Source organism: Zonotrichia leucophrys, chromosome 2 (assembly GCF_028769735.1).
Source record: "Zonotrichia leucophrys gambelii isolate GWCS_2022_RI chromosome 2, RI_Zleu_2.0, whole genome shotgun sequence".
NCBI classification, from domain to species: Eukaryota; Metazoa; Chordata; class Aves; order Passeriformes; family Passerellidae; genus Zonotrichia; species Zonotrichia leucophrys.
Window position 1 is genome coordinate 49,110,173 of NC_088171.1, and position 21,277 is coordinate 49,131,449.

The following is a 21,277-nucleotide window of genomic DNA, read 5'->3' on the forward strand; positions in this document are numbered from 1 at the left end:
CACTCCTGCTTCTTTACAGTGAAGAGATGGAAAATCAGCATTTGAATTGAAGAATGTCTTGTATTTCAAGTAACCCTACCCTGCAGAGAGTTTTTTGTCTGTATTTCAAGAAGTAGCAGGGCTGATTATTATTACTGAAGGTTGCTGAGACAGTTGAGTGTTTGTGGATGTGCTCTTGCTTGTCAGAATGAAAGAAGAGGACCATGTCCAGCTCCCATTTATCTAGGCTTGTACTGTGGCTCAGAGTGACAGGGATGTGACTGAGATATTTGGAATAATAAAATAAGAGGGTGTCAGCACAAAGTCATTGGAGGTGGAGGAGACTATGTTGGTGAGGGCTCTTATGAGCAAATTCAAGCAAATGTTAAGATTTGAGGAGAGATGCAAATAGTACTCAAGATGCATGTGTGACCTGTGGCATGAACTGAGCACATAAAGAAAATTCATGCTATAATTAAGATTCAAATTCACTGTTTACCTTCTACATGCCAGTGAGCTAAATGTTTATTTGTTATTTGTATGCAAACTTGTGATAGAACACACTGGTGGAAGCCCATTTGATCCTGGTCTAATTGATGTTAGTCCAGGGTCTCCAAGTCCTGTGAATAAAACAGGTTAAATAAAATTTCTGTTTAATTTTTTTGCTGAAATAGCCTCTAATAGCATTAGGCTAATTTGTGCTATCTCCTATAATGGACAGTGAAGTATATTTATGGGTGGAGAAGAAGTCCAGTTGACTTCCCTTCCCTGAATGCAACATTCACTCTTCCTCCCTTTCAGGAGTGAAGAACAAAGTGCTGTACAGCAGCTCCTTGGTGATATCAGAGTTCACAACAGTTATGTCTGCAGCCTGGTGAGGCAAGTTTTTGTCCCATTTGCACAAATGAAGACAAACCCCAGCTACTAAGGAAAGGCAAGACAATGTTTTAATTATTTTTATTTTATATTCAGAAACACCTCTGTTAATAGAAACATCAGTGTGGGTACTGCAAACTGAACTAATGTGATAAGGGAGATACAAGACAAGATAAGCATGGTAACTCACAATGATCTTGTTTCCAGTCATGTTTCAAAGATTTCTGTCACTGTGAACCTGAAAAGAGACCTATCCTTTCAAAGGCTTCGGGTAAAGGTCTGGTCATGCTGTCAGAAATGTGTGGGTGTTTCAGGCAACCAACACAATTCAAAGGATGGACATTAAAACACATTTTTAGCTATGTGGGACCTGCTTCCCCATTCCCATATGTTTAGCAGATCAATATTAGCTCCTCTACAGTCAATAGAGCTCACTGATGTAAAACTGCTGTGTGCATGTTCTTAATGATTCATAGTTTTGAATCCTGGCCAGTTCTATAATTCAACCCTCACAAAGGCAAACAACCTCCTGCCAATCTGCCCTTTCTTCTCTCATCCTGTTATTTGTGAGGCGTCTGTAGCCCATTAGCTGGCTTACTATGGTATTAATAAGTGATATAATTATTCATAGCCAGATCTGCTGATAAGAAATCGAATGCTCTGGTAAACAACTGACTCCTTTTTTTCCGTGACATCAACAACAAAGTCAAACAGGGTACTGGAAAAAGGATAATTCCCAAGACCATGCTAAAAGATTGCATAGTTATGTAGAAGAGGAGAAAATCTGCTTTCAAAGCACTGATCAGGAATGTTCTGTGTCATTTCCAGCAGACACCTGCCACCATGTCTTCTGCTCCCACCAGTGACACAGGAACTCATATGGCTGATCACTCCATGCCAGGTCTGGCCCCACCACCTTTTCCTCCATAAAACCAGTGCCTCAGGGTATAGGAGAGTACAAGTTGGATTATTGGATTAGTTTGTGGTACTTCCCTCCAATGCTAGTCCTACAAGTGCTTGCTGAGCCTCCCTGGCTGGGAGAGTGCTTTAGTGGGAAGCCCTTTGCATATCACAGGACTGGCTGGGCCCAGGGCTGCTTCTCCCTGCTGCTGACTCATGTGCCAGTCATGTTGGCATGGGCACAATCCCCACAGCTAGAATATGGATGGTTTGCAATATGTGTGTGTTTTATATTAAATGTGCTTTACATTACTGTGATTTCTCTGGCTTTGTTAGGGTTGCTCTGACACCCCTTGTGGCATCAAACCCTTCCCCTGCTCCCCTTCCTCTCCTAGTGACTGCCTGACTATTCAGTGGTTTTGAGGCTGAGATTAACTGTGGTTAGAGAATTGAAAACTCTGGTTAATGCTGTAAACACTTGTGCAGCTTTTTTTGACAAAGTAAGTGCCATCTTTAGTGTTCAAAATAATTTAAACTTGTTCTTTTTTGTTCTTTGAATACTCTGAATAGGAGTAGGGATACTTACAGGGAAACACCTCTCAGAGGTTGAATACCATTTTATGTTTCAGGTTAATAGCAATGATTTTCAATGGTAGTTCAGAGGTTAAGTTCTGACATGACCCTTATACTGTCTGTCACATTTCCTGTGTTACTCCTGGTCTTGCAGTGTTGCTACTTTTTTGAGGCTACAAGCTTCTGTGCAGAATGAAGATAGTTTTCTAAGTCTTCTCTTTGTCAAACTCTATCATTCTTCTGGCATCTTGTCCAATCAGTCAGTTACCCTTGCAGCTCAGAACATTTCAGAAAAATCTGAATTTTTCTAATCTTTGAGGTCTTGGTGCTTTTTATGTCTTCTTTGGCTGAAAGAACTTGTCACTGGCCTTGGTCTTGCTCTCTGAAAGCAATAACATCAAGTGAAAAAACTCACACAGAAACCATGTTTTTGATGAGTTTCTGAGTAACTGCCTGGCTGAAAGTAATTTTTGATGTGTCTGACATCATTTTTGATGTGTCTGACATCATTTTTTATGCCTTTTCCAGCACTAGGTTTTTCAGCACCTAAATTGCAACTAGTTCTGTAGCTAGTATTCAACTTCTCTGTGTTGCCTGCACAGATTACACAATCTCCCTTAGAGCGGGTCACATATTCATTTTTAAAATGCGTTCTAGGATCTTTTATTAAATCCCTAGGGCTTCCTGCTGAAACTTCTTTTGTGCTGGTGGGAAACCTGTGGAACTCAGATTCTTTTCAGTGAGTTCCAGGATGTGACTGTCCTGATCTGAAGGTCTGTGGTATCTCTAAAGGTCAGTCTGGGAGAGATCTTGTGTCTGTGGGCTGTTAGAACACAGCATGTTCTGTTGGGTCTGTTTACAGGTGATTCACCTCCTTGTAGTATCTCTTGTTTTGGCTTTCCAAAAAGATTAGAGCTGTATTTGCCTAGTGCTGAACTGGAACTTCAGCATCAACATTAGCAGTTCTGTGGGAGCCTTTCAAGACTCTCAAGTGATCAAGTGAAGCAGGATTGGGACCGGTTTGGTCTGAGCCATGAGCTTTTGACAGTTGAAACTTTTGCCTACACAAAACCCCAGTGGCACCTCTGGGACTTGACTCAATGGGGATGAAGGCCATCACATTGAAAGTAAGGATGAAGCACAAGTATTTTATTTATTCTTCTGGGATTCCACTCTTCTTCAGGATAACAGAGGCCATTGTCAGTGTTATTTTACTCCCAGTTGTTTCAAGGGTGGTCAAAGCTCAAGTGCTAGAGGCACTGCTCAAAGAAGGACGTAACCTGCTCTGTTGGCTTTCCTGTGGAATTGATTTAACAAAAGATGTCTCTCAAGTGAGAGGGTGGGCAGGTGGGCCAACACAAGATGACTTTCCTGGGCACATATATCCTGGCATTTCTGAGAAGAGTTTTAGCAGTCAATTCTGAGTATGGAAACAGGGCAGAACAAAAGGGCAGGTGGCATGCCCAGTGAAAGGCTAAGGATAACAAACAATACATGAGTTGCCTGGATTTAGGTTTCAGTGTTGTGGCAATTTGGGCATGAAAGCTTATCAGCTCTTACAATAACATCTGATTATGTTTTTTCTAGAAGGATGCTTATGTTCTGGAAAAGCCATTATGAAGTTATTGTTTTATTTTAATTTAATTTAAAACCATCCACCCTTTTATAACATCAGCTTCTGCATCTTGCTACAGAGTGATAGTCATTTGGGAAAAAAAAAGAGGCCTGATAATTAACTTAGTTTTGTGTGTGTATCTACAGAGCCACCACAGCAGCAAGAGATTAGAGAGGACTGTTCCTTCTCTTTGTTTGCTTTCCAGCTGCCAAACATGCCATCTCTTCTGTTCTCCAAAAGAAGAAGCAGAGGTGGTAAGTCATGCTCTGCTCAGCTCATGCACTGTGCCCTGCATGTGTATTCCATTCAATGTGAAATACTGGAAGTAAAAAAAAGAATTTTCCTTAAAAATGGGCAAAGTTTTACAAATATTTATTAGTTGTAAGCGGTGCTTGAAGTCACATAATGCCATAAGAGACCCCACCTGACAAACATAAAGTTCATAGGAAGAACTTTGAAACAAATATTCAAGTCAGATTATTCAAGAAAATACCCCAAACAAACATCAAAAAACCCATAAAAATAATTGTGGTGGTACTTGTAGCACAGAGATCTTTACTGTGGGGTCGAATTTGGACTGCAGTTTTTCCTCCCAAGGGAAGGTATGTGGCTGTTCTTGGACCCACCACACCCAGAGCAAGCAGGAGGTTTGCTGTGTGGGAATGGGTTGCAGTGCTGATTCCTGAATCATTTTGGTGGGAGTTGCTGTAGGTGTTTGTCCTTGCAGGATGCAGGGGAGGCTGAGCTGGCTGGTGGTCTGGGTTTGCTTATCAGAGGACTAAAGGCAAGAGGATGCTGGAAAACAATACAAATGTTTGATCCTCAGGTACCAGCACACCTGCACTGGGTAGCAGGTGGCCTCATGCTGCACATACAGTTATCTGACTCTTCCCTTAGGATACTGGAAAGATAAAGTATGTCCACAGCCCACTGCTGGGGTTGGATGACAGGCTGAAACTTATCCTGAGACATCTCATTTGTATGCTCCAGACATGTCTGTCTATTGAATTATTTATTCCTTTGGCTTTTCCACTTTAATTTCACTTTTCAGAAGCTCAATTTTCTCTAGCTATCATTCTGTATCATGAGTCATGCCCCATATACTGAGCAGTAATAGTGCATGCAAAAAGAATTGTACCAGCTAACACATCTGAAGAAAACATCGTTTTCAGAAAGTGGAATCTGCCATGTTGCAGCAGAGCTAGTTTCAAGTTCCTAATCTTAATGAAACTGCCACCTGAACTTTTTTTTCCCCCTAGATTTATTTGCAGTTCTTTGAGATTTATTTCCAATTAATGAAAATGTGATTCATGTGATTACAGCAGCCTTAAAAGACATCACAGATCATTGCAGAACAATTGCTCTCTGCAGCCAGCAGGACTGTAATTAGTATAATGTCCACTAAATGACAGCCCAGTGTGTGAACCTCAGTCACAGCTGCTTTGGGTGTTATCAGTCTTTCAAGACTTAGAATGAGCCAAGTCATGCATAAATGGTGTTTATCTTTGCGTTGCAAATATGTCTGAGAGCTTATTATGAATGTCTCCAATTTCCTCAAGATTGATGCTCTAGATGAACCTGGCTCTGCATGCTTTAGCCTAGGAGCCGAACAGGATATTTATGCAAAAATGATTATTGCATCACATATTGAACTTTGAAAAGAAGATTTATCAAAATTGCTCTTTTATTCAACAGTAATTCAAAAGTCATGACTGGATTCTTCACACATGTAGCAGAGGAATCTCCTGTCAGCTCCAAGAGGTGGGTGGATGTCTTTTTATTAAGCCACCCATCACAACTCAAAGGAGACTCTTTCAGTTGCCTTTTTTTTTTAAATGAAGGTGAACTTCATTACTAATTTAGTAATTCAATAGCAATTATTAATAAAGTAATTACTAATTTATCTGGAAACCACCACTCCAGGACCAAAGTCTGCTCCAAGAGGTAACTTCCTAGAGGATCTGACCTTTGATGGTTGCATGCCAGAATTCACTAAGGGATGGACATTTGGGATGCAGAGAAGATGAAAACTCCTCCGCCCTAGTTTAAAGACTGTGAGTTATTCAGTAAGAGCATGGAGAGAAATTCTGAAAATATGGCTGTCTCTGAAATAAAATCTTAGTCCTATTTCCTCCTTTCTTCTAGACAGAAACACTTAGTGGTCAGCTGATGATATTTATGAATTTATAATTAATTTTTCTTCCTGGAAACTTTTCCCTTTCCCAAGTTTCCTCTGAGACCAAAGGGTTTTTATGGCAGCTGCTCCAATGGCAAATTTGGATTGTGACAGCAGCATGGTGTGTTTTCCTCGTGTTGTACCAGACCTTGGCTGAAAACCCAAATAGTCTCAACAGGGAAGAACAGCAAACCCTGCAAACTGACACCACATAACCCTGTAGCCCCTACGTTGTCTTTAAACATCTAAGTAAAAAGGAAACAGTGTCCATTGTCATGGTAAATTTTTTTCTAATGCCATTTTCTTACAGAAATGGCAATTTGTAGTAGCTGAAGTCAGGATTTTTTGAGCTTCCAAATTAGAATATGCCATCAGGAAATTTTTTGCATTTTGCTTGGGTATGGTACACCAAATTTATTTAGTAGAGAATGTATTGAACTCAATGAAGAGGTGAAAGTAACCCATGTGAAAACTGATTGCAGTTAAATTATTGCATGCTGGTCAAATCTTACCTACCAATGACTTTTCTGAATACAGATTTTTTATTGCTGAACCTGGCAAAAAAGATTTCAGCCCCAGTTGTTCTTAACATAAGACTTTTCAGAGGAAAGGCCTCATAGGAATCTTGTCAGTATTTTTAGATTGTGGACAGGATTTATTGTGTTGTCCTGGCTCTTCAAGGCAGCCCATAGCCTCAGATTTTTGGCACCTTCTTCAGAAAGGACATAAAAGCAGGAGGTGTTGCAGTAATTTTGTCTGCCCAGTAAAAACCCTCACTGTGAGTCTGCAGGAATTCTGGGAGAGGTGAGAGGTCAGCAGGAGCTTCCCAGGGAGTCCTTTCCACAGAGGAAAGCTTGCATGAAGAGAAGGCTGGTGGAATGTTTGGCAGCTGTGCCAAAAGCACAGGGTAAATAAAGCCACCAAAAGATAAAATGAGAGATCATGCAACCCAGCAGCTGCAACATTTCAGGATATATACCTGCAGTTTCTCCAGAGTCTAACTAGGACAGAAAACTTTGCCACAGATGTGCATAATGCAATCACTGCCTGAAGTGCTCTTCTTTGGGAGCCTGAAAGGTGCTGCTGTTTGGCTCCCACTGCTCCATCTGTGTAGTACTGACACAGCTAACATAATAAGAAGGAAAAGCAGAGCCAGACATTTCCAGCTGAATAAAACAATAAATAAACAGGGATTATCACTATAAACTTTTTTCTCCATTCTTTAACACTTTTTTTTTTCTTTTTACCTTATAACTAATTTTCTACTTTTCATCTTCATCAGCTAAGTTTCTTCACTCAATTTTTCTTAATAGCAGTCCAAATCTGTTGCCTATCACCTGCTACTTACTTTTAAATGAAGAATCTGTCCCCATTTTACTCATTTCAATTAATTGTCATGCTTAAATGATCTTCTCCAATCCTCTCTAACCCCAAGGCTACTCCTATATGCTGTCTTGATAGGTGATTAATGACTTTCCATTCCTGGAACCAATGTGAAAGACAAAAGAGAAATAAGACAACCAAGAAAAGACTCTCTTTTTTAACCTTTCTTTCACCTCAATCATTTCAGGAAAGAAGACAAGAAGGGTAATAAATGTTTCACTCTTCTTCAAGGAACATCAGCTCTGTTGGTGCCCGGTGTTAATTACCAGAAAAAATATTTAAATGAGGGTACACAACTTAAAAAGATTAAGTTCTTTTCTCTTGTCAAGTTGGAGTGGCAGCACAAAATAGATTTCTTCTGTGCCTGTTGACAGTGTTAACACCACCTTCCTTTAAGCTCTTATGTTGCTCCTCAAAATCTAGATAAGCTTAAGAACAAGAACAATGCTTTTTCTGTGTAACTTCAGACTTAATCTAATTCAATCTACAGTGATTTATAGAGCACTAATTGCTGCCCAGTGTCTGTTTTGTGGTAACACTTTGGAATTAAGAGGTACAAGAGTCAAAGTGCTTTACAGTCTGAACTCACCTTGTCCCATACTTAATGGATTTTTTTTTCTTGTCCACTTGTACTTAGTTCTCAGTAGCAAAGATGAACAGAGATCCAAACTTCATACAGAATACAACTGTTGTTGTGATATTCCATGCAGGAAACAGGGGATGAAATTGATTTATAAAGTCTTCTTTCTTCCCTTCATCTTTTCTAGGGCAACACTGAGGGCTCAAACATATCCTGCCTATTTGAGTGATGATCTGTCATGTTGGGCATTTTTTCAAGTGCTTGACTGTGATTTGACAATCACCTGTGGCTTTTGCATGCTTGAAGGCTCCTTGTGCCATTCCTACCAGGGAGAAAGCTGCCTCCATTCCTCAGTGCCGCATAGTCTGACCAGGTGAAAACCAGCTGGGCCCTCCTTCCTACAACAACCTCAAACCCATGGTTAACCATATTATTCTCAGCCTGCAGCTGAGTAGAGAGTCACCATTCCTCAGCAGCTCTGTGCAAAGCTGATGATTCTGGTTTGAGAATAAGGGACTTGTGGTGACATGAATGATTCATGACAGATTCTCAGGAAGCAGGAATGGCATATTTACTTAATAAAGAGTCTTTTATGTCCCTGTTTACAGTTCCTGCTGGGACTCCCACTGTTGAAGAGAACCCTTGAGGTATGGCTTTGGTAACACCTGCAGTTATTTGGTTTGACTCAAACTAGTTAATTTAATATTAGTCTGTATCTGGTGTGCCAAGGGGTGGATCACATAAGCTGGTTAGCAGGTGCCACTAATAAAGCAATGAACCCTAAAAGTAACATCTGTCTCATCTTACTCAGGCTCTCAGATGATAATTACATCACCTGCTACATTGCTCATTAGCACTGTCAGCTCTTCCTTGCTTGGCTCCCAAAATAGTGGGGGAGGGCAAGGCATATACCCCACCTGTGTTTGGATTTCCACTGAGCAGGTGTTGACTCTTCATCTTTTCATGGAGAGGCTCAGAGACTACAACATTACATTAGATGCTGCTCTGCCTACTTGTCAGGAATTTACTTGACTGGTTGGTCTGAGACCATGGCAACAGTGATTGATATTGCTTAAAAGAAGGTGAAATCTGACTTATAAAAGGGTGATATTTTTAAAAGCTGGCTATGAAGGTAGTGTTACTCTGAGGGGCCAGAGGGCATCATCCTGATCTTTAAACATGCAAGGACCACTACCTGGTGATGCTTGCCTTCAGAAAGGACTTTTAGGGGCTGATGATGTGGCTTAGTCTGGAGGTGGAACCTGGAACCCTCGCAAAAGAATGAGAGCAAAAGTGACCATTGCTATTACCTTTACCACCCAATGCTACCCTGATCTGGCAGCAGAGGAGTTCACTCACAGAGCACTGAAGACAAGAGGCTCCTTTGATGCCCCTGGCCTGTTGCAGATTGTTTCATTAATTTCTAGCATTAAATGTGACTAGTGAGCTAACTCTATGAGGGGCATAATGGGAGCACGGAAGAAGGAAGACTTCTAAAGGAGCACTCAAAACTCAAGAAATTAAGGTGCTTCCATCTCAATTAGCAGATCTCGTGTAACTGAAGTCTGAGGGGTGAGTACAGTGCAGTCAGATGAAGAACTGTGTGTCTGCTCCAGCATCTGATCTCTCAGCTCATGTGTTATGGTGATTGGGTTTGTGTGCTGGGAGGCACATTATGCAGAGAAGCAGATTGTATTTTCACAAACTTTACTAATGTCACATGAGCCAACTTAAAGGGCACAGGGATTTTTGAGAAAGCACCAGGCTATAGCACCATGGCCTGTGAATACAATATGGACAACCCTGGGCAGGTGCTGCCTGACCTCAGACTGGGAAGTGGTGCATTTTACACAGCTAACATTGACCTTGCACTTCAGGGCTGCTGCAGGGCAGCTGAGACCTTACCTAAGAAAAAAGCTACATAGATACAGGTGTGCCCAGCCGGCCACCTTTTGATCAAAATGCATGCAAGTGTGCAGGATACAGAAGTTGTGTCCATTAATATTCATGCAGGCTTGCATGTCCCATTGCACTCCTGGTACTTGGGTGGAGGATCAGCACAGGCTCTTTGTGGTGTCTCTGGGGTCTTTAGACAGCAGATCCTTGCAAGTGATGTGAAGGATAGCACTGCTCTTGATGCTGTAGTTTTCAGGAAGAAATGTCTTCCAGTCTGGGCATGTGGGAGCTTTTGCACTCCTAAGGAAAGTGCCTTAAGTAAGAAGTGCCTTAGCATCCAATGAAGATTTATGCAAAGGAATTAAACCCATTTTATGTTCTTTCCATAAAGCACCTGTGAGTTAGTTTCAGGATGTCAGTAAAGCAGATTTGCCTGCCAGTTGTACTAATAATACTGTACTTACAATAACCACCAGAAGCCACAGGACTGTATGCATCTCTACAGAAAAAAGTACAGCAGGCAGTTCAAAAGCTGCAGGTATAAGATGAGGGGTAATAATAGCTTACTCACTATTAATTTTGTCTTGACTATTTTTGTGCATTTACCATTTTATTTACATGGTAAAATGCTACAAACCATATAAATACCAATAACACAAATGGAAGTGTGATCACACTCAATTCCACAAGTCAAATAATTCAGCTTCTCAGTACTCATCTAGAGTCCACTTATGTTTAAGTGGTCCACCTTGGAATTTTAAAAAACCCACATGACCCCATGTGGCCTTGCAGCAGGATGAATTTGCAAACCAGGTGGCTGTGCTGGCCATATTCAGCCCTGGCTGAGATACAGGTGTATGATGTTGGATAATATACACAGAAAGAATCACCTGTGGCAGGAAGGGAAAAGCCAGGGAGGGGAGACCTTTGCAAGACTGAGCTGAAAGCTGATTAGGATTTGGAGTGAATGAAAGAGAAAGCAAGAAAGGTTTGCATTCACTTTTCATTTCTTGAGCCCAAATGTGGCAATACAGAGTAATGAAGAATGTGGACTGGCTAAAACCAGAAGTTGTTCTCCCATGTTTAGTATGACTCATGCAACACTTGGGCTTGGAGACACTTCCATACTTCATCACATGGAAGTGGACCCTGCTCTGGTGGGGATGGGGCTCACAGCAGACCCACACCCCTCCAAAAGAGGCTTTTTCAAGCAGTTCTTAGATGCTCATGTGGAAGGCTGCTGAGCCAGGGCCAAAACCAGATTTCCCCTTTTTGGGACAACTAGGTCAACAGCAAACATTTAGCAGAGCAGATGCATTGGATAGGCCTGAAAGGTTTCTCTTGGCAGAACAGAGTGAAACTTATTGGATGCAAAATGAGGATAACTTGTGAGAAAGATGCTGCAACCTGCCCAGACAGAGAAGGACCCGGAGTAGAAGAGGTGAGTGACACCTCTCAGGGGGGCACAAAGAATCACCATTTTTTGCAGGAAGGCCACACTCCAAGGTTTTGGGGGCTGCTGCTTTGTTTGGCTGCTGTTTTCCTTGGGATAATCATCATCATTGTCATTATTATTATTATTATTATTATTATTATTATTATTATTATTATATTGTTCTCCTAGACACAAGGGCAAGCAGTTAGCAGCCAGAAGGTGAACTGGCATGACCCTTGAAATGAAGAATGGCTGGAAAGACACTGGCTGAAATGAAGAGTGGCTGGCTCTGTTGGCATGGGGTGGGCAGCCTGGAAAGAGCCCAGAGCTCTGCTTTGCAATTGTGCCCATGTTCCTGTAGTGCTGCCCTTGGAAGAGAGCAAGGGGTGGGATCTGCTGCCTGGGCCTGCCAGGGAGAGAGGGTTACATGGAACAGACAGCACAAATTGAAGGGTTTGCTTCAGTACCACTGCTGCACTGCTTCTGGTAAATGTTGAATTTTACTCACAGCTATGTCTCAGTTTTTCCTGTTTGTGATGCAAAGCTGAAACAACTCTCATGGTCTCTCAGTTTTGTGTTGTCAGTCTCTGACCCTGTCAGCTGGAAAACTGCTGGTAGCATAGTAATTATCCAGATATTGATTTACTTCATTCTAATGAAGGTAGATTTAGGTGTGCTTCTCATGGTGTGTGTGTGACTGATTAGCACATTTTAAAACCTCCTGGCTTCCTCTCCTTCAGGTGTCCCAGGAGAAGTCATTCTTTATTTTCGATATCTCATTATTGTGAGTCACTGGGTCAAAGCAATATGATCTACATGATGTTCTGACAATGTTTTCAGGCTGCCAATTTGTACATGGCATGCAGTCCTCTGTCTTTGCCTGATGAACGATGTGCACTTCAGAGCAGTGAGCATCTAGACTCTGCTCAATGTATTGCATTATTTCCAATTCAACTGCTGCAACTCTGGCTTTATATATTATACACATTGTCTGATACACATAAAACTTCTAGACTTTGTCCATCTAGCTGCCTATCTCAGTTCTTACTGGGCACCATCCACTACTGTAACTTGGTGCTGAGCACAGTAAGATAAGGAAAAATTCAGTCATGACAGATTATTTAAGGGTATGTACTCTTGCAATTGGATTGATGGTAATGTATATGAGATATACATACACATTTATGCATGTGTTGCTTGTAGGTACATGAATAAAATAAGAAATTAAATTAGGCTCATTTGATTGAAAAAATTACATTAACATAGGCAAGTGCTGTGCAGAGTTTCTTGGGGCACTCAGGAGATGGATGTACATGCTGACCTGCAGCAGTCCTACTAAAATTTTTCTGGGCCTCTTTTGTACCAACCCTGCCAAGTGTTCATTCTCCAGGCACATAGCAGTTTTCTATATAAAGGATGGTTTTAAAAATAACTCCCATGTACCTCTTAGATCCAGATGCTCTTTTTAGCTATGGAAAACTCAACATTGTGATGACATATATTCCCACTGGGGAAAATATTTATTCTCCTTGCGTTGCAAAATGCAGTGTGCAAAATCTGGATGATAATTTGGGACCGCATTTATTATGAAATGCCTCAAATATGAAATGAAACACTTGTGTTGGTCTGATCCTATTTGTAGTAGAGCAAAGTACAGGAGTATGCATGGGAATATCATTCACACTCCTCCCTCCTTATATTTTATGTGTTCTATTTAGGAAGCGACCCTTACCCACCAGCCAGCAAAAGAAATTCTATAAAAAGAAAAAGGGGAAAAATGCATCTCTTTCCTCATTTCTAACAATAATCATGAGCAGTACCTTCAGAGGCACTGTAAAAAGTACAAGATATGTGGTAGTCAGGTGTCATCTGGTACAGATATAAATAGATCAGACGAATGACATCATTGGTTTTTGGGAGAAAAGTAACACTGACGAGCCTTTTGCAAAATAATGAACTTTAGTCCCTATGGCATTCAAGGGTTCTTTTTTACTTTGGATTTAAATAGGATAAGATTTATATGGCATACTGCATTTATTCAGCATCCTTTATGGAAAGAAAGATGTCTTTTAAATGCTCAATAAATCAGACTTGTCTGCACATATTTAAAATAAATGAGTCGGGTTAATTTTACAAAGACATCTGTCTAGTTCCATTTTAGAAAAACCTACATGGTCTCCAGTGGCTTCTTTAGAAGGTTGCGGCTCTTCCAAGTCTCCCATGACACTTTCTGCCAACCCTGTGCGTGCCCCTCTGATGGCATTGAGTGCTATATTTAGTCAATCGAATCTCAACAAATAACTAGAAAAAAGGGCTGTAAACATTTCTAAGGTATCCAAAGTTTGTCGGCATAATGTGGTAGTTCCACTGGGGCAATGAACCCACAGCTGAATGGTGTTGTGCTGCAGCACTCATCTCCAGATGGAGTCACTGAGTCCAAGTGCAGGAGGAGGTCATAGTAAACTGTGATAATGTGTTATTTGCTGAAGGGAGAAGCTCACGATTTGGGCGGCTCAAACTCAATTCATGTTGTTCAGCTGTTCCCAGCACATAGGAAAATATTCTATAGGCAGTTTTATGCTGTGATGAGATGTTGAATGGCTAAAACTACTTTCTGATATGCCAGAAACAAGTGTTCAGGGTGGCCCCACCACAAAACTTCCTTCTGAATCCACACGTTACATACATTGCAGAAATACATTAGAAATGGTTTGCTAAATGTGGCAAGTGCAAGTGTTGTAAATTTTAAATGGAAATGCTCAGTAACATCTGTTGCTGATGGGTTTAGTGACTGTGCTTCAAGTTGGGTAATGAAAATTCCATGGTCTGATGCAAAAAAGCCAAGACACACACGCTTCTACTCTCCTTCCAACCATCACATAGTCTTTATTAAGCAGAATATTAAATTAAATCTGAGCAGCATTTATCTCCTAAAATTCAGTTTTTCTTAACATATGTTGGATAAAATCCATTCCATCTTCTGTCTGATTTTTAACTGCTTGCTAACACAGTACCTATTGCAAACTGCATGTGGTAGTAAAAAAAGTGATGAGATACTTGTCTGGATTAAGAGTAACATACTTGTCTGGATTAAGAGTAAGGCATCCAAAATAAATTTGAGTAAAATGACCTTAATTTAGCAAAGTACTTCAGCTTTAAGCATGGAAATAGCCAATGAATCGCATGCTTAAAGTAAGACTCATGTATGATATGTGCTTCTTGCTAAATTAGGCATAAATTACATCTACATATTGAATGGCAGCAAAAGCCCAGTAAAAAGACAAAAGCAAGCAAGCAAGCAACCAAAATCACAAAGAAAACATAAACATGAAAGCTTTGGTTCAGAAGCAATAGTTTCTCAGATGTAATGCAGTCCACATAAGGCCTGTTTTGTTTTTACTCAGTCACTTTATTATTTATTGCTCAGTATCAAAAGGAATAAAACTGACATTGATTAAAGGCCATTGTGAATTGTAGGTAATATTCATATAATTCTTTGAATAGTATGATGCACATTGTAGGGATAAATCAGAGTCATAGAAGACTGAAAAAGGGGGAATCACAGTATGACGCAATCATGTAAACAATAGCACGTATGTATAGATTAATACAGATTTCCTTTTCTCCACTTGACAGGCCTGATCAAAAGTAGCAAATACTTCAGTTGTAACAAACATTTGAGTTTTTCCTTTGAATGGGTGAATATATATATAAAAAATAATCTTATAAAGCAGATTGGATTAATACGTCTCTACTGCTTTTCCTCTTGATCCTTAAGGATTATCAGAATCCTCTCCCACTGAGTTTATTAGTTGTTTAAGAAAATGAGCTGGGCAAATGTTGTTTGAAGTGGAAAAGAAACCCCTGCTGATATTCCCACAGAAGGTATGAAATCAGATACCTTTGATCAGCCAGGAGTTTGTTGATAATCAGTATGGACTGGCTGCATTATAAAGGGCCATGTTTCAGCAGCTGAAAGCCCTCTAATTTCCTCTGCAATAAAGGGTGCATAACAGCAGCAAAATATGTCTCTAAGAGACTGAAGACTAATCTGCACTGAGAACTTCTGGTCAAGTGTAGAGTTCACCTGGATTGTCTAAGGCTTTGAGCAAATTCAGCAATTCAAATAGGACAACTCAGCTACTGAGACCTGGGCTAGGCAACACAGCTTCAACCTGACTCAACACATGGGAACAGGATCAGCAGCTGCTGTTTTTAGAAAGAGCATCAACTTTGCAAAGGCCTATACTAGCCTGGCATGCAGCAGCAGGATTTAGGACACCAATTTGTGGTTAATCACAGAAAAGACAGGCATTTAGTTTCAAGCTAGTCAAAGAAGGCATGAATTCAGCAGGGAGCTTTAGGATAGGGCTTAATCTCTACGTCATAATACATGCTAAGCTGTTTAAGTGTATTTGGTGCAATTACATCCAATTAAATACTTGGAAATTAGGTTCCCTGTCTGCAAATATCATAGGCCCCTGCTTTACAACAGAATTGGCACCGACTGACTTGTGTAATTTAGTCAAGACTCCCAGGTCCCACAGACTGCGCCCTGGAAGGTTCCTGTGCCCAGAACACATTTGAAGATGGAGGCTTATATGGACAAAACAGGGATGTCTGCACAGTCTCACCAGCATGGAAAAGACTCAAGGGATGATCACGGTGGTTTACACCAAGGAAAAATTTATGTTGGTGTATTTACTGCTGAATCTGCAAAACTTCTATTTAGCAAATGGAGAAGAGAGCTTTGGTGTGCGAGCACACCACCAAGACACTCAGTGCTTTTCTGTCACAAGTTCTGCATTTTGATAATTACAGACTTCAGTCCTGTGTGCAGCCTGTCCTTTCCTAACATTTTCAGCCTTCCAGTGGGTTATATAACTGTTTTATTTTTTTATAAATAGGATTAATATATAAAATGTTTTAAGTGCAATAAACACAGAAAAATATAAAATGTTTCAAGCCTGTGGCTGTCTCCCAGCGTTTTACCCATTTTCTGTATCACCAGATCAGGGTGAAGGAAACACAGAGCGATGCTTCCAAGCAGGCTTGTGAATCCAAGGATCAGCTGTTTTTGTGACCTATGAGAGCAGCCAACACACACCCAACATACGCTGAGAGCTTTTGTTCATATACAGAGAAAACAAAGGACACACAAATTCGCTACTCTTTCCTATGGGAAGATTGCACAGAAAGAGAAAGTTGCCAGCTTCCAGGGCACAGTGCATTTCTCGAACTGACATTCACACGGTGTCTCCAAACTCATTTGTTGTGTAAACACCAGAACTAAACGCTGAAACTTGGGTGGTGTTGGGGACAAATCTGTAGAACCACAGCCACACTCTACTACAAGCATTGGACTGTAGTACGAGGACAGTTTGAACGGTATTTTCCCCCCATCCCCCAAAATACACACTTCAAACAAGAAAGCAGTCCAACAGTTTTCTAAGACACAAGAACAGGACGCTAGTTTAGTCCTTCAGAACAAGCTGTCTGTCTCCGTCAGGGTTGTAGCAGCCATCTTGCACCAGAAATCAGCCCAGGCTTTGTTCCTCTGTCTCCCTTACCTTATTCCTGTTACAATCCAAGGGCCTCTCATTTCCCTGGTGGTTTCTGACTACATTTTCTTTCAAACATTCAACTTTTCATATTTTTGTGTTGCTCTGGCAGTCTAAATGTCTTTTTCTTCATGTTGTTGCAGTTTTCTCACAATTTCCCTGAACATCTGCAAGACAGCCCATCTGGGTTGACACAGTGTGAGATGAGGCAGACAGGCATTGCCAACAAAGGGCCCCCACTGCAGGGAGTGGGCTGTTGGAATCAGATGTTTTCCAAGACGTCTATGGGGACAAAGCCTTTCTTCTTCCCGCTGTATACCTTGATAAAGCCATCGTGTTCCTTTTCAGAAGTCACACAAATCTGAATACAAAAAAGGTATCAAAATGTTAAACTCTTTGCCATGATCAAAGAGACAAATTATTCCAGGGTATATATCAGGCAGGCTGGATATCCTGCTAGTTATGTCTATAAGTAGAACAATCCCTGTTGGACTCTCTCTGCTTTGATAAGAATTTCAGACTCACATATTTAGAGACTTACCTTTCCCCTATCTCCCTGAAGTGCCTCATAAGCATGAGAGATATCAAAATTGTTAAGGACTCTGTGGTGGATAAAAGATTATGAAACTTGAATGTTGACTTCAGCCTACTGCAATAATCAAGCTGAAGTTGTCTGTGTATGAGAAAAATGGGTATTTCAGATCGTGAGCTATCTGACTCCCTCAGCACCTAATGGTGAAAAGTAATCAGGGGTCCTGGTAGCAGCTGACCTGAATGCATGCATATTCTTTTTTGCATGTTAAAGGAGCCTCAGTACTTCTGAGACAAGCAGTAGATTATGATATTTATTTAGCCCTCGCACCTGCCTGTTTTGGATACCAAAATGTGTGACCCAAATCCAGTTCTTTGAGAATGTTTCCATAACACCCGCTTCACAGAGAAGTAGTCATGAAACCATGTGGTCTTTATAACAGCACAAATATTACACTGCGGTAAAGACTTTCATTTCCTCCTGACCTTTCTCATCTCAGGCATTTCCACTTTAAGGCCCTTCTTGAAACATCTGGTAATGGCTGAGCCATTTGAAAGCCTAGTGGCACAGGCACATTAGACTGGGCACAGCACCACACCAAATAAAGACTTGTTTTCAAATGTCTGTGCCAAAGAACTATATATTTCCTACTAGTCAAACAAGGTTAAAATATAGCTGGAAAACTGACAGTCCTATTGAGACCACTCCACACACTGATTTCTCATGATGTCAGCGCCAGCCCTCTATCTGGACTAACACTCATCTCTGTCTGATAAGTATTTACAATGTTTATTTACAATAATTCACAGGATATGAAACGAACAAAAATAGCTCTAATGTATTCCTGGATAAATCCATTTCAGCATGACTATTATGGGTGACACCTAAATACCATGTCTGAATTCTAGGCCAGCTTGTCCTGTTGCTGCATAAAATTTACTAGCAGCACTGATGCTGCCAGAAGGAAATGAAAAGTTATAAGAAGGTGGTGAAGCTGCTTCACATTTACCACTTCTAGTATTTGGAAATAGGTAGGTGGATCTCTGTACCTGCAGACAAAGTATTGGAAAGAAAATGGACTCATTAATTTTCTTACTTATCCTGCCTACTCAACACTAATGCAATTGGATCCCTGGGGCAGAATGACTGAGCACACCAACGGGGCTGACATGCAATTAGAAAGAATAATGTACTGTTGTTTGGGCTAAATCATATGGAAAGCGTGGGAGAGGTCTAGAATTGATGTTGTCTAGTTTAGGTTCTGTTGCAAAACAGCCAAGCTCATTTATGTCATGAATTCCCAGCACCGCATCTGCTTCCTCTGCAGTCCCATCACCATTCAAAACAGAGAGTGCAAAGCACATGGACAGTGAAAGGTGTTTCTAACTACTGCTTTCTGTTGGTCTCTGTCTCTAAGAAAGAAATTATGAGAGAAAAAGCCTGCAAAGAAGCACAAGACCAAGGGTGGCTAAGTATGGAAGACTATCCAAGTGTGGGAAGGAGCATTAGTTGCAAAGTTCCCCTTTTCAGTTGATCCCTACTGCCATGAGTCTTTGCACCTTCTCCATAACTAAAGCTGGGTGGTTAAAAGGAGTGATTCACCACATCATTGCAATTTTCTCCTAACTGAAGAGATCTGCAAGACTTCTAGCTTTTTGATAGAATCCCCAAAATTATCACATTTCCAGCAGGTCTACATTGCTCACTAAACCTGGTGCATTTTTTTGCTTAACCTCTCTGGTACTGTGCAGAACATATTGCAAGAACAGAGTGGTTTCCCCTGTTGTCTTGTATTGTCAGCAGAATGATTTGTGAACAAAAGAAAAATACTGAGTTTTCTGAACACTGTTTTTCTTTGTTTTTGGAGTGAAAAATACGGCAGATTTCTTCTGTTTTCAGTGGAGTGCAGTATTATTTTTTTTTGTTGTTGTTCATTTGAGTGCTCCTCGATATCAATGTGTCCTCTGCTACAGTGGTAACTTCAGATCTTCACTGAGCATGAGGTGTACGATGCCTTTATGTGAGAACTCTCACTCTACATACCAATACACTGATCTGAATTCTCCCAAATTCCAGCTGAAATTCTCTCATGCTAAGACACTAAGCCTTGCATGTGCCAGACCCCAGATGGCAGAGTTCTTTCTCACTACTTTCCAAGGAAGGTTGAGTTCAGGGGCAGAATAAGCTCGGCCACAAAATGTCACACTTTCATAATCCTGTGCCACTCAGGAGGTCTCCTGGGTCTGTGACAGCTGCTGGAACTTTTCAAAGCCCTGGAGCTGCTCCAAATTCTGCACTTTTCAGAGAAGACTGAATAAAATACCATCTATGGCCACTTTTGCTCTCATCCCCTTTTATGTATTCTGTCATGGATTTCACTCACAAGTTGTACCCTAGAGATTTGGCTCTTGATTTTCTTACATAGGTGTAAATTCAGAGTAATCCCGATGAGGACGTGGTAGCATCCAGAGTCCTGGATTTCAGCTGATGGATCAGCTGTTGTTGAGGATTAGCCTTGATGAGAGATGGCAAAGATGATGGTTGTGAAGGAACAAGGTGCCACAGGTACCGACAGGTGGTCATGGTTTTCTGAATTAAATTGGAAACTGCTTCAAACGGCAGCTGCTCAGGCTGGCATGTTTTGGGTGGCAAGCTGCTGGCCTGACTATAAAAGTGAGCCAGAGAAACAACTCTCCAGTGAATTTGGTTAGAACACAAAGGGGGATGGTTGGGATATTCCCCCTGCACTCTGGCTCAAGAGATTAGTAGTGGAGTAAGCCACAGGGCAAGGAACCACATCTCAGGCTGTTTCTCACTCAAAAAGTTATCTTCAGAATTATCTGAGAGTGGGATCTATTATTATAAAGTTACTTCCCCAATTCTTTCATCTCATTAGCTTTAAAAAGTTAGTAAAAAAACCCCAAACATTCAGATTATGACTGTTGTCTGAACTTGTCAACAGCTGCCCTGAGAATTTTTTATCTGTCAGTCAGCCCTGAGCAGGTGGGGGAGATGAGCAATTAGGAAACTGTCCTTTGACCTGCATGGTCATTCCTGTTCTTCTAAATCCTGTGCTTTGAATTTGGGCTTAAATGGCCAGTTCTCTTTGGGAGTAATTTTGAAATTGCTGTAGCTTTTTGCAGCTCTTCTTTCTTCCACATAATTAACCCGTGTGACAGCCACAGACCGGTTCTGATGAAGTAGGACTTTGGTTGTGAGGGCAGTACAGTTTCAAAAGCTATCTTGGAGCCCATAGAGAGTGCCAGGTCAAGAGGTCTGCAAGTTCAAGTCTTCTGTTTGCAAGAGTGACAGCATAGGGACACTGTGAGCTTCTGTATCTGCTGCTGCCAGGGCACCAAGGTCCCTGCCTGTGTGAGCCTTGGGATGGAAATGCTGAGCAGTTCACTTTCCATACCCATAGAGTCATAGTGCAAATGATGATGAAGGGTTTTTTTATCAGTTGTTTCACTAATTTTTTGGACCAAGAATACTGTCTTGTTTTACCTATATCACTGGAGGTTTTAAAAAAGACCTGGACTAGACTGGATGATCTGTGCCTTTGTTTTGGACCCTTGCAAACCTTCTGTGCCACTCAGCATCCCTGAATGAATGGGGACACCCATCCCTTCTCACTGACTGATGTCCATGAAAATCAGAGAGAGCTGGAAAATGACCCTGTTCCCTTCCAGCCTAGCTGTGAGGTGCAGCACTTAGAGCTGGGGAGCACATGAAGATCTGCAACACTGTTTTCAGTGATGAGTTTGCCTTTTA

General features: G+C 41.1%; 1 protein-coding gene across 3 annotated transcripts in view; it reads right to left on the minus strand.

Annotated features, from left to right (window-relative positions):
• Positions 1–14,274: 14,274 nt before the first annotated feature.
• The window catches only part of STAC (SH3 and cysteine rich domain), a 72,948-nt gene continuing 65,945 nt past the window's right edge, over positions 14,275–21,277 (minus strand). For all 3 annotated transcript variants that reach the window (XM_064704921.1, XM_064704920.1, XM_064704922.1), the window contains one exon: positions 14,275–17,335. In XM_064704921.1, the coding sequence (XP_064560991.1) occupies positions 17,237–17,335 (99 nt within the window). In that variant the 3' untranslated portion in view covers positions 14,275–17,236. The remainder of the gene's footprint in view (positions 17,336–21,277) is intronic.